Here is a 12,025-nt window from a genome sequence, read left to right as displayed (position 1 = left end):
TGACCAGCTAGCTTAGCAGCTGATTATTTAGCACTCCAGTCTCTGGTGTGGAGATTTCTGGGGTCATCACTAACACTATTCAGGATCTGTGTGGGAACACGGGCACAGACTACGATTCAGGACCCTTAGCATCCACATATTCAGTTCCAGATGCACAGTAATCATATAATGTTAGAGATTGTGTGTTTTGTGTGTGGTGTGTACTGAATGAGACTCTCTGAGAATAAATTGTTCCACCGTAAAGTTTACTCTGCTCTTTTTCTAGCCCCAGGCGATGGGGGCAGCCACAAAACGGGACTGGAGCTTCAAAGTGGTTGATTATGAGCACCAGGGTGGCTCCATCTTTTATATACAGTCTGTGGGAGTTATTGACAATTCTGCCACCTGAGGAAGCAAAAAGTAAAAAGAAGGCAGACAGTTACCACACAGCCTTTGTTTCTTCTACTGTTTTTGATAAATACACCCAGAACTGCTCCTTACTATTTCTTTCTGTATTCATTCCTTCAGTCTTTGTTTTTATGCTGAAAAATAAATAAAAAGTTTTAACAATTTTTAATAAAAGTTTTTAAAAATGTTTTTAAAAATACAGATCAAGCGACACAACACGAAGCGTGATTTATGGAGTTTGTTGCACGTGTTGTGCATTTTTCTACAAAATAAAGCAGTTTTATTCAAAAAAGATGGAATACTTTTAACCCAGATGGTTAGAGAGTCTTCTACCTTGAGAAGCTTGTGTTTGACATCTTCTGAACAATCTGAAGCTTTCCTCTGCTGCTGGTCCGGAGGCACAAACTGGGACCAGCCTCAGCAGAGAGGCCGCTAATGTCCCCACTTAAGTGTCCCTTTGATGTGACATTAGGGCAGAAATGGGTCTTGGAAAAGTCCCATGTGGGCTCCATGAAAGCCGCTCTGGCAGCGGACACACAAAAGGGCAGGGCCCCTCCTGTGTGTGCTGACATTTAACGCTTCAGGGTTTTTCTTGTGCCTGAGCTGATTAGCGCTAAAATAATACAGGAACAGTCAGCTGTGTCAATGTGTCTTCTTTTCACCTTTGCACTGAAGGTGTGTGTGTGTGCGTGTGTGTGTGTGTGTGTGCGTGTGTGTGTGTGTGTGTGTGTGTGCGTGTGTGTGTGTGTGTGTGTGTGTGTGTGTGTCATTGTGGGCGTCTCTGTGAGTAGCGCAGCCTTCTCTCGTCAGGCCACTCCCGGGAAGCGCACTGCTGCTCCGCCTCGCACACGGACGCACGGACGCTGTCCTCGCGCGCCTCGGCTGCTGTGCGCTCTTCTCTGTCCGCGCGCGTCTTCTCCTCTTTCTACTGTCCGGATCTAGGGGGGGCGGGGGTGTCGAGCTGGAGGCATGTAGCAGAGGATTCACGGCGCAGAGCGAGCAGCATGTAGCAGCACCTGGAGCTCCGCGAACATCGCCCGCCTCCCTCCTCCTCCGGCTCCTCTGCCCTGCCGGAGCGCTCGTTGCTCCTCTCGGGCTGAAGCATCGCCTGCACCGGGATCTTTCCGAGGATTTTTTTTTCTGTAGGGGTGGGTGGGGGGTTTGTTTACTGCACGGGAGTGTGAGCGTGTTCCTCCCCGCCGCTCTGCACCTCTCGGTCGATGGTCGTTGGGGAAGCTTCCATCTTGAGTCCCGTGTCTACCGAGAGAACCATGGCGAGCGACTCCCCGGCACGGAGTCTGGACGAGATAGACCTGTCTGCACTACGGGTAAATGTGTCCGTGCGTGTGTGATGAGCTGTCTCTGCCTGTGCGCGTGCGTGTGAGTTTGCCGAACACCTGTCCCCCCCCCCTCCTCCTTTTCTCCTTCTCCTCTCCATCCTCACCGGTGATGGATGCGTCTCCCTGTGCCTTCCTCTCCTTTCTTGCTTCTGCCGTGCCTGCGCGTGCACATGAGTTACACTGTGCTGTATGCGGGGGGGCTGTGATGCTCGTGATTGAGGAAATCACATCGGATATCAGAGTGTGGGCTCAGGCAGCCTCCTCTTGTTGTTTGTTCCTTTTTTATTTATTCTAAACAATCGGAACGCGATGTAACGACGCTCCGAGCTGTGCGCGTGCACCAACCCCGTACGCACACACACGAGCGCGTGCGCAAGGCAGCAAGTAGAGGCTGCTGTGTCTGTGGTATGTGGGGCAGATGTTAAGCTGCCTGCTCATTGACACTTTCACAGCACACAGATACAGAGGCTCGCGGTGCACGCGCTCACTTTCCTCGCTCGTGCACGCGCGTTTTGCTCTAGGTCTCTCACTCTAACACACAAACTCACACACACACTCACACACACCGTGAATAATAGCGACGATAACCGCAACAGGAGCGAGTTCCGCCATTTCGTGATGTTGTGGCGACAGCAGCAGCAGCAGCCGCGTGCACGGACTGTGTGCAAGGGGTTATGTCCGTGCACGTGCGCGCGCCCCCGCCAGGATGTGAGATGTGCAGAAGGAGACAGTGCAGGAATGTGTGTGTGTGTGTGTGTGTGTGTGAGAGAGGAAAACTAATGATAGAATCACATTTGTATAAACTTTATTTTTTAATTCAGTGTGTGTGTGTGTGTGTGTGTGTGCGTGTGTGTGTGTGTGTGTGTGTGCGTGTGTGTGTGTGTGTGTGTGTGTTTGTGTGTGTGTGTGTGTGAGGCACAGCTCCCCTTTCTTTGCCGCTTATGCAACACAGATGTACCTGCAGAGTAACGATCAAGTCTGGACATGATCGACCGGGTGGGACTGCAAGCCTGTGTGTGTCTTTGTATCTCTAAAAGGCACACACACAGACACACACAGACACACACAGACACACACAGACACACACAGACACTCACAGACACACACAAACACACACAGACACACACAGACACACACAGACACACACATCGCTGGGATAAATAAAGACATAGGAGTCTGTGTGTGTTTTCTTGTAAAAATCCTTTGCAGCCTCCATGAGTAGCTGAAATTAGGTCACCCAGGACGCAGCAGATAGAGCTGGGGGGTGAGGGAGGGGGGGGGGGGGGGCGTTTGCGTGACGCAAAGCCTGTCGCAAGCACACTCACACTAGCACACTTCCTGTTTCTGCAGAGTCCCAAATGATCTTGTGTGATCCCTCCTCCTATAGTCAAACCTGCTTCCTCCTCCTGGACGCTCAGGCTGGGGTTAAGCTCCTCTGATAGCTCCGGTCAGATGTTGTATTAATAGCCGTTTGAGGCTCACACGGGGACGTGACCTTGGCGTCTGTCACGTTCCATTATTTTACAGTTGCCTGCCCGAAATGGGGCTGAGTCAGGAGGGTGGCGTTGTAGATTTGTCGTCGGCTGGCAGAAACAGGACAGGTGAGACGGTCGGGGACATTTGAATGAAAGGGCATCGTGTCAACCGAAAGGAGACCGGTCGAAATCCCAGCTGTGCATCGTGGTGTTCATAAAACAGTGCAGTCGTGGATGTTTCAGAGACCACAGCCCCTGAGATCAGGCAGCAAAGGTCCCAAAAATCATCCTGCAGATGGAAGGAGACACAAAACACACAGCGCTGCTTTTTATCTCCATCGTCTGTGTGGGTCTCTGTGGCTATTTTGTGTTTCTTTGTGATCACTTTGAGTCTCCTCGTGGTTATTTTAAATTTCTTGGTGTTTTTTTTATTCTTCTTGGTATTCTTGAGAAGCGTTGTGGTCCTTTTGTGTCTCTTTTTGGTTGTTTTTGTCTGTTTATGATCCTTTTGAGTCTCTTCCTGGTTGTTTTGTGTTTCTTTGTTGTACTGAGTGTGTTTGACATTTTGCAGCCGAAGCCCACAGGCCTCCTGACCCCTTGAGTCTTGAGCCCGGTTGAATCATTTAGTAATCCACTCGTTCTTTATAAGACAGTCAGTGCCGTCTCCTCTGGTGTCTCAGCAGTATCCGCTTAGCCGCTCAGCTTTTGAGAAGAAGTCCCAAAGTTCGGTGGTTATGCCCAAAAGTAGACGTGGAATATTGACGCTATTTAATCCGGTCGTTTGGAATTAACCTGAGATCCTTAGAAATGTTCGTCAAAATGACTCGATTTATGCAGAAAACCTGTAGCTTGAGGCTGAACCGGTTTGTCTTTGTTGGAGGTTTGTTTACAGCCCAGCGTGAGCGTCTATAGGCTCCAAAGATGTTTTTCTCAGTGAGCAGAGTGATGATGTCTCACAAAGGAATGAGAACAATGATATTCACGTCGTTCTTTTGGGTTTCCACTGTGGTTTTGCTGCACTGTTGAATTTGCAGAAGTGGAGATGATACCTGTGGCAGACAATGGTCTCGGCCCTGCTGCATCGTTTTGCGTTCACAGAGCTGCAGCGGCACTCGGCTCGTGCATGCAGCACTCCAGCGTAACAGGCTACAGTTTAAAGACGGGGTTAGCGAAGGAAAACCTCGAATCCTGAGAGGATTAATTAGAGGTAAAAGGAATATTTCTGATGCACAGCTCGTGAGTTTCCTCGAATATGTGCAGGAGGTGTAGCGATGACTCTGGTCCCCAGCTGCAGACTGCTTTTGGATGCAAACTTGTGTTTTACATGTCAGTGTGAAATCTCATTAGCCGCCCCTCAGGATAAATGCAGACCTTTGTTTCTGTAGCTTTTCCCTTCATTTGCCATCCAAATTTCTTCCTCACGTCAGGTGTTTGTCATACGTGTGTGGTCTCACGGCTGGTAAAAGCTGTGCACAGGTGTGTGTGTGGATGCACGCTCGGCTCGTTCCTGCAGGATTAGATGTGCTTCTGTTTGACCTTGACTGAAAAGGAACACTGCTTTTTAAGCTAATCCCCTTCAGGAGGCTCTGCTGTAACAGTCCCAACGCTCTCCTGTGGCCTACTGACCAACACACACAGACACACATGCACGCACGCGCAGGTGTGCTAATACTAAACACGCACCACTCAGGTATGCTTAAAGATCGACACGTGTTATAATTCCCTCGAAGCACAGGCAGACGCAAGTGGTTTCCTGTCACTGGTTTATTTGAAGACTTCTCTCCAAAGCCACCGTGAAAACTATACAGCATTAACAAAATGAAACTCAGCGTAAGGCACAGCAGTAAAAACACTGTACAACAACACGATAAATAAATAAATACGTCGTTGGCTGCAAAAGGGGAATTAGCCGCCGTTCTTCTGAGGTTTCCTTTAACGTTTAACCGTGTGTAGTTAAAGTCCACTTAACACGTCTTTCAATAAAAACCATCCTTTCTGCGCGCTTACAGGTGTTTTTCTTCTTTCTACCCAAAGAGGAAACTAGCGCAACTTGTAAGCGAACTTGACTTTCAAAATAAAAGCACCAAACCTTTGACTACAAAAAACAAACAAAATAATGTACAGCTTAAACAATTTACAATCATGACATGGATCTTGACAAGATAAAGAAATAATACAAATTATATACAATGTCATCATGTCAACAGCTACATGTGTGTTTTGGGAGGTTTGCTGAATTTGAATAAACCTGAAGATTATCTTGTGTGTGTGTGTGTGTGTGTGTTTATATGTGGGTGGGATGTTACCTGTGTTGGTTGTACCTGTATGTGTACCATGTGTTAGTAATTGTATATAGCATTGCGTTATAATAAGAAATAAACACATTTTTTTACATTTCAAGGGAAGATTTAAAACCAAACATACGATTTTCTCTGGCTGATTTGACCCGTCTGCATTGATTTGGTGTGAGATGCTCAGTGTTGGAGACGCTCACTTTCTCCTGACTGCAGAGGAAACGGCGCCCTGTGGCACCCAAAGCATGTCTTTTTTCAAAATGAACTATTTTTTCTTCAGAACTCCACCTGACAGTCGGATGACTGCAGAAGGAAGTGGTGAGAGGTTAGTGTTAGTTAGCTGCGTGCTTCTTTTTATTGCAGTTCGATAGAAAGGAAATATTTTTGAGTGAACAGCTCAGCTGGGGGTGCTCCCCTTAATGTTTCCATCCCGTCACGAAGCTCTTTCACACTATTAAACTTCTAGAAGCAAGTCCTTCCACTTGGCTGCCATCTTGGTCGGGTATTTTGAAGTTCTTTATCAACGTACGCTTCCCATTAATGTTCGATTTAACCATCAGTGTGGTGTACTGAATGAATCGATTAAGGTGTTCAGTGGCAATGTTAGGTTTCCAGTATTCAGGAAGCAGTAAAAAGTTAACTGACATTAACAGGAATAGATCTGAATAATGTGTGCTTTTTCCACACAGTCCACCGAAACTATAATCTAACTTTTCCATGGCGAGATGAGAGATCACAAAGTCAGATTCTGGTGAATGAGAGGCATATCTGGCTCTGCCGAATGAATCGCGTCTGTAAGAGTAATGCAGAGGTTATCTACTGAAGGACTAATAACAGTGTGGTGACAGTGGGAGGCTTTTTACAGGGTAATACCACAGGTATGCACTGCTCAGTCAACCCTTTAATGAGTGCATGCATGAAGGTCAAATTCCACCTTGAATCACTTCTTCTGTCCTGTTCAGCTGTGAATCACAGTTAAGTTCTCCTGAATAACGTGTTTTTTCTTCCTTGTCTTCCCTCTTTAACCTCTACCTCCCACTCTCCTGTCTCTCTTTCACACCCAGGACCCAGCCGGTATCTTCGAGCTGGTCGAACTGGTTGGGAATGGCACCTATGGGCAGGTCTACAAGGTAAGGCAGTGTGCAAAAACAGGCTTTTTTCTTTTCCTTGATGTGAAGTCCCCTGTACTGTGTGGAATTAAATCCATGACAAGAGGCAGTAGCAATGGCGGAGCCATTTTTATTCTTCGTCAGTCACAGCTCTAAAAAGAAACCCTTAGTCTCAACTTGTATGGGCCCTTTGTGTTGCCCCTCGAGTCATCTCTAAACCTGAAAAGACTTTTTAGCTCCTTTCTTTTTAAGCAACCCCCCGGGGTAAAAGAAGGGTTTCTTCTGATTGGCCAGCTTCTGGAAACCTCCAGAGGGGCAGCACCCAGTGATTTCTGATCTGCTACCCTGCTCACGTTGATTACTATTGAAAAAGGAACTTAAAATCCTGAAGCTTTAGATTTGTTTACCCTTATATCTGAAATGACATCATCATGTATGCAATAAGGAAACAGATAATTGTTCGGTTTTAATGTAAACACCAATTGCAAGAATCGTTTTCCTGATATTAACAATTCTGCGGCTGTTTTGTCGACGAGGGCGGAAGGAGGGGTCAGTAAAAATTTGACTTTAAAAGCAGGGAGCTGGTGGTGTTTCCTACCAGTTTGTTTCCTCGCAATGGTCAACCACAAACCTCAGAGTGTTTCACAGAATATAATAAAATGTTTTCATTTGTCGGTGATTTGTTCTGCTGAACGCGGTGTTAGATTAATTACATTTTGTCACGTAACTCTGAGAACCACTGAAGGCAAAAAGCTGCCCTACTTTTTTACTCTTACCGCTGCTCGCCTTGTTTGTAAATGTTGTCTTTTTTTATTGTGATGTGAGCTTTGAGCGACTGTGTAAGAAGTCACGCCATTCTCTCCTCCGTTGTCTCTAAAACAAGCTCTCACAAATGTCATCCCGTCTCATTTTTGACTGAAACTGAAGTTACTACTGACTTTCTCTGAAGACGCCCACGCTGGCTGTAAAAGCAGAGAGGCTGTGTGTGTGTGTCTGCGTGCGTGTTGTCTCACTTTGAAAGCAATTAACACACTCAGACGTGTCTGCTGATGCACACAGAGCTCCAACAAACTTGTTCCGTCTGCTGGATGTTCTGTATTGATCGTTTCAACGAGGTGACGCCTCCTGTGTGGAAATGATTGATAGAACGAAATTAACCTGTGCTCGTTCTCGAGGCGTCGTGGGTACATTAAGACCTTGTGTAAAGCAGGAGACACCCTGCTTGTTTCAGCAGTGGCAAAGAGCAGAGGTTACACTAAAAAAAACATCTGAGCAAACTTTAATAATGGTTCAAAGATGAAGTTTTATGTTCTTATTACCCTTCATATGTTTTAACTGGAGAAACCACACAACTTGTAGCAGCAAGGAGTCCAATGCATGCCATCCTACTGTTATAACAGCGTCTATTGCACATGCTGCACAGCTATAGCATATTTGAAAACTATATTGCACTTATAAAAGGTCATGAAGATCAGTCCAAACGTATGCAGGCAGCGCGGTCCACAGTGGGGATGGGTGAGGTCTTTTAAAACGTACCAGGCCCTGATTGGGTGCAGTGTTGGTCAGGTTTAAAAAGTAATTACTTACTACTTACTGAAAGCAATCCTTTTCCTTTACTGATTACGTGTTTTAAAAAGTAATTAGTTACTTAGTTACTTTTGAAAAACAAAATGAATACGTAATAAAGCAAAAGACCTTTCAGCCCAATTCAATTTTTTCTGCATAATCCATCCTATAAAATTGAAAGCCTCTTTCTAAAAATCATTTTATTAGTTTTAATCTATTAAAATATTGCATATTGCATTAAGCAAAAATTAAATTATATGCAACAGTCTTTGACTTGAAGAAATTGTTTAACATTTAAACCCATGTTCTGCATATTCCAGTATATAAAATTAATGTTTTGTGTTTACTCTCACTCTTTCAAATAAATGCAAGTAAAACGCAGAGAAAAAAATAAAGTTAATAAAGAAGCTACTGTTAGCTACGTCATATGGTGAGTGTGCGCTTGGTATTCAGTAAAGTAACATCTGGGCTTTGGTGTCAGATCTCTGTCATGTTGGAATCATGCAAGCGAGTGTCTGCACTTCCTCTTAGCAATCCCACAGCCAAGTTTCTGTTGGAAAACCTTCAGACATCTAATCACTGAGTCATAACTTTGCATACGAACAGTGACAACAATGCTGAAGATGATGACAAATGCATATTTAAACATTCCCATAAGAAAGAATAAAAGGAAAACTACTAGAAACTGTTTATACAAATACAGACAGGTAGGAATAACTACTTTAACAAGTCTTAGCTAAATAATCTGGGTAATTCATTGATGTATTGCACGCTGAATTTGATCACAGCCCAATGTCCTGTATTTGCCAATAAAACAAAAAAGCTTTTTCATATAAAAGAAGAAGCCAAAAAAAATAAAATAAAATCAAAGACTCAGCAGCACTGAGTCCGGTCGTTCTTAATTCTATTTTCACCTGTTTAGCAGGAGTGGGGCAGGAGGAGGTTTGCCCGGTGCCACAGCCGTCATGTCCGTGGGGGGAGCCGGTGGTGAATGACACATTCCCGTGGCCGCATGCTCGGTGCTTGCTCAGATTTGAAGTTTAATTCTCCACTGTAGAAAGAAGTTCCCACGCAGAGTGTACAGCGGACGCCATAGCTGGACTGGCCATCGGGTATACCAGGCATTTTCCCGGTGGGCCGATGATTTTTATTTTTCTTGTAATGGCATGGACAATGAGAGGTGGTGGATTGGCCAGATGCTGGCCGGTTTGTAGAAATAACTCAGTTGTTTGGTGGTGGCTATGGCGGAGCTTCCACAGAGGCAGCAGGTGGATGAGGGAAAGGGGAGGCAGGAGGAGGAGAGACCCGAGGCGGCCGAGTGTCAGGTGAACTGAGCTTCAGGTAAGAAGTTATGACCTGCAGTCTATCTGGTCAGATATAAACCAAGTTTAGGTGGAGTTTATTTTCGTTGTGCTGACTTTTTACAGTCAGTTACAATAACTCGTACTGCGTATTAGCTAGCATGACGGAGTTTCTATACAGCTGGGTGGGTGCTATGATGTTACTGATAGTGAACTTTATTTTATTCATCAGGTTAGTTAGTAGAGTTGCCAACGGCTCCTTAAAAAACGGAATCGTCCCACATTCAGAGAAAATATTACGCGTTTTGTTTTGAGCTGAAAAGGAAAACAGTTTGGAAAAAGACACAAAGCTGGAGCTGCACAGCTGCCTCTTCTCCCCTCATTCTCTCCCCTCCCTCTCCTGCTGCTACTTCAATCATGAAACTGATCAATGATCAGCTGATCGTCTCTCTTGTTTGTTTATCGCCCACTTTGCACCAGAAACAGGAAACCAGCGGATGTCGCGCTAAACAACAGCAGCACGTTTAAGCTTGATCAGCTGTTGTTAGAATTTATTTAATATTAATTTCTAGTATCAGCTGATGTTTGCTGGAGCCACAGCTGTAAAGCTGCTGGTCATGATGGTTTGGATATGTGGTGAGAGGGAAACATGAAGATGAAACCAGGAGATGTCCTTACTGAATCATCAGAGCTGAACAGCTGATGGAGAAACAGGTTTACCTTTTAGGTGACATGAATGAGTTGAAGTTATGAACTGTTTCTGAGAGACAAATAACACCAGGATCCTTTTCTAAGTAGCTGACAGCTGGTAACTGTGCAGGGGCGGCTCTAGCAAAGTGTTGCCAGGGGGGCAGGTAGGGCATTGACAGGGAAAGGGGGGCACAAAGAAATACTTTCTTATTCTCATTTAAAATGTTTCGCTTTTATTAAATAATTATCTGAATCTTACAACCAAAGTTTTTATCTGATGTAAAATGTATAGATATCATACATATATACCAACAAGACTGTACATCACTGTCACCACAGTGTATGTTTTCATTCAAAGGCTTTATGGATTTTCCTTTAATACCTGGTGGGCCGGTCTGTAGTCAAAATGCCCGGGCCGATTTTTTGTCCCAGTCCAGCCCTCGCAGACACTAATGTTTTTGTCAAACTCAAAGTAAGGGCAGTACGCTGCACGGTCGTACTCTCTCCATATTATCCATCTGCACACGTCTGTTACCATCATTGTCATGAGACACTCTCACAAACAAACTCATGACAGTTTAGTAACGCAGTAACGCAGCGTGCTTACGAGAAAGTAGCAGTAATCTAATTACTTTTTTGCAATAGTAATCCCTTACAGCGGTCCCCAACCTTGTGCCAAGGACCTGTTTATGTCCGACAATGTTTTCAGGGGCCGGCCTTTAAGGTGTCACAGATAAATACAACAAAATAAAACCAGTACCCAAAAAAAGAAGATTTATTCATAACACACAGGAAAAGACGGGCTGTGTGTCGTCACTGATTTCTAGAATTGATTCAATCCACGATTTAATTTGAATCGGGGAAATTTTGCCTCAGACAGTCAGAAATATTATAATTCAGATCATGCATCAGTACATTTCTATATTGTTATATCTATAAAAAGAAAGCTGACACCTGCGAGACTTTATCAAAGGTGTGAGCATCAGCAGATGCCTTTGTGTCAAAGTAGCTGAGGATAAAAAACAGAAAAACATGAAGGTGATTTTCCTGGACTGGGATTTTATAAAAATATTCTGCAGTGGATCAAAAACAAAAGAAAACCATTAATGAACACATGAACATTACCTGATGCTGCTGAAGTGAAGCAGAGCAAAGTTACAGAGGTTTGATTAGAGACACAACTAAGCGTTTTGCAATTTTGCATAATTTTAAAAACTTTAAATTTGTTCAGTATTGAACGGCAGAAATTATTTTTTTCCTTTTACTTACTTTTCGGAAGTAAGTAAAAGGAAAAAACAGCGGCCGACAGCCTGTAAACAATGGTAGACTTGTGCGTAATAAGCAAGCGAATAATACAGAAAACAGATTTTTAGACAGGAAACTGTTCTTGAAGTACAGAGAGAGAGAGAGAGAGCTGTGCATGAAGTGTGATTTTATTGTGGTGGAAGCAAAACAGGAAAAGTCAGAGTGAATTCATGACGATGTTTATGTGAAGCGTAGTTTGGATCTTCTTTTGCTGCTGGTTCGCTCAATATTGTTTGGCGAGAGATAAAACCTGCTAAATCAGCGCAAAAAGGGCGTAAACACACAAGCACGGACCTGCCGACGGATCAGAATCAGCGAGCTGTCGGCTTTCAGCCCCGACCGTGTCCGTGCTGTCGGGTGAGAAAGGCGACATGTAACTGATTCTGATCCGCGGGTCCGCGCTTCGTGTTTACGTCTTTGTGCAGAATCCGTGTTCCTGCTCTCATTTACTGTTTTAGCTGTTTGGTGGTTGTTGAAATGTTGTGAGGTTTAACCTGAGATTCTGGCGTTTTGGGCAAAATGAATTTATATTTAAAAATCGATTCAGGATTTTAATGA

General features: G+C 44.5%; 1 protein-coding gene across 5 annotated transcripts in view; it reads left to right on the top strand.

Moving 5' to 3' along the window:
• Positions 1–1,213: 1,213 nt before the first annotated feature.
• tnikb (TRAF2 and NCK interacting kinase b) overlaps positions 1,214–12,025 on the top strand; it is a 76,236-nt gene continuing 65,424 nt past the window's right edge. For 4 of the 5 annotated variants that reach the window (XM_087846570.1, XM_087846572.1, XM_087846571.1 and 1 more), the window contains exons 1-2: positions 1,214–1,715; positions 6,561–6,626. In XM_087846570.1, coding sequence (XP_087702696.1) covers positions 1,608–1,715; positions 6,561–6,626 — 174 coding nt within the window. In that variant the 5' untranslated portion in view covers positions 1,214–1,607. The remainder of the gene's footprint in view (positions 1,716–6,560; positions 6,627–12,025) is intronic. The other variant, XM_087846573.1, reaches the window with a different exon arrangement.

Source organism: Neolamprologus brichardi, chromosome 9, assembly GCF_056152115.1.
Source record: "Neolamprologus brichardi isolate AB-2024 chromosome 9, ASM5615211v1, whole genome shotgun sequence".
Taxonomy (NCBI): domain Eukaryota; kingdom Metazoa; phylum Chordata; class Actinopteri; order Cichliformes; family Cichlidae; genus Neolamprologus; species Neolamprologus brichardi.
Note: the sequence above shows the minus strand (reverse complement) of the source record. Positions and strands in the feature narration are given on the sequence as shown.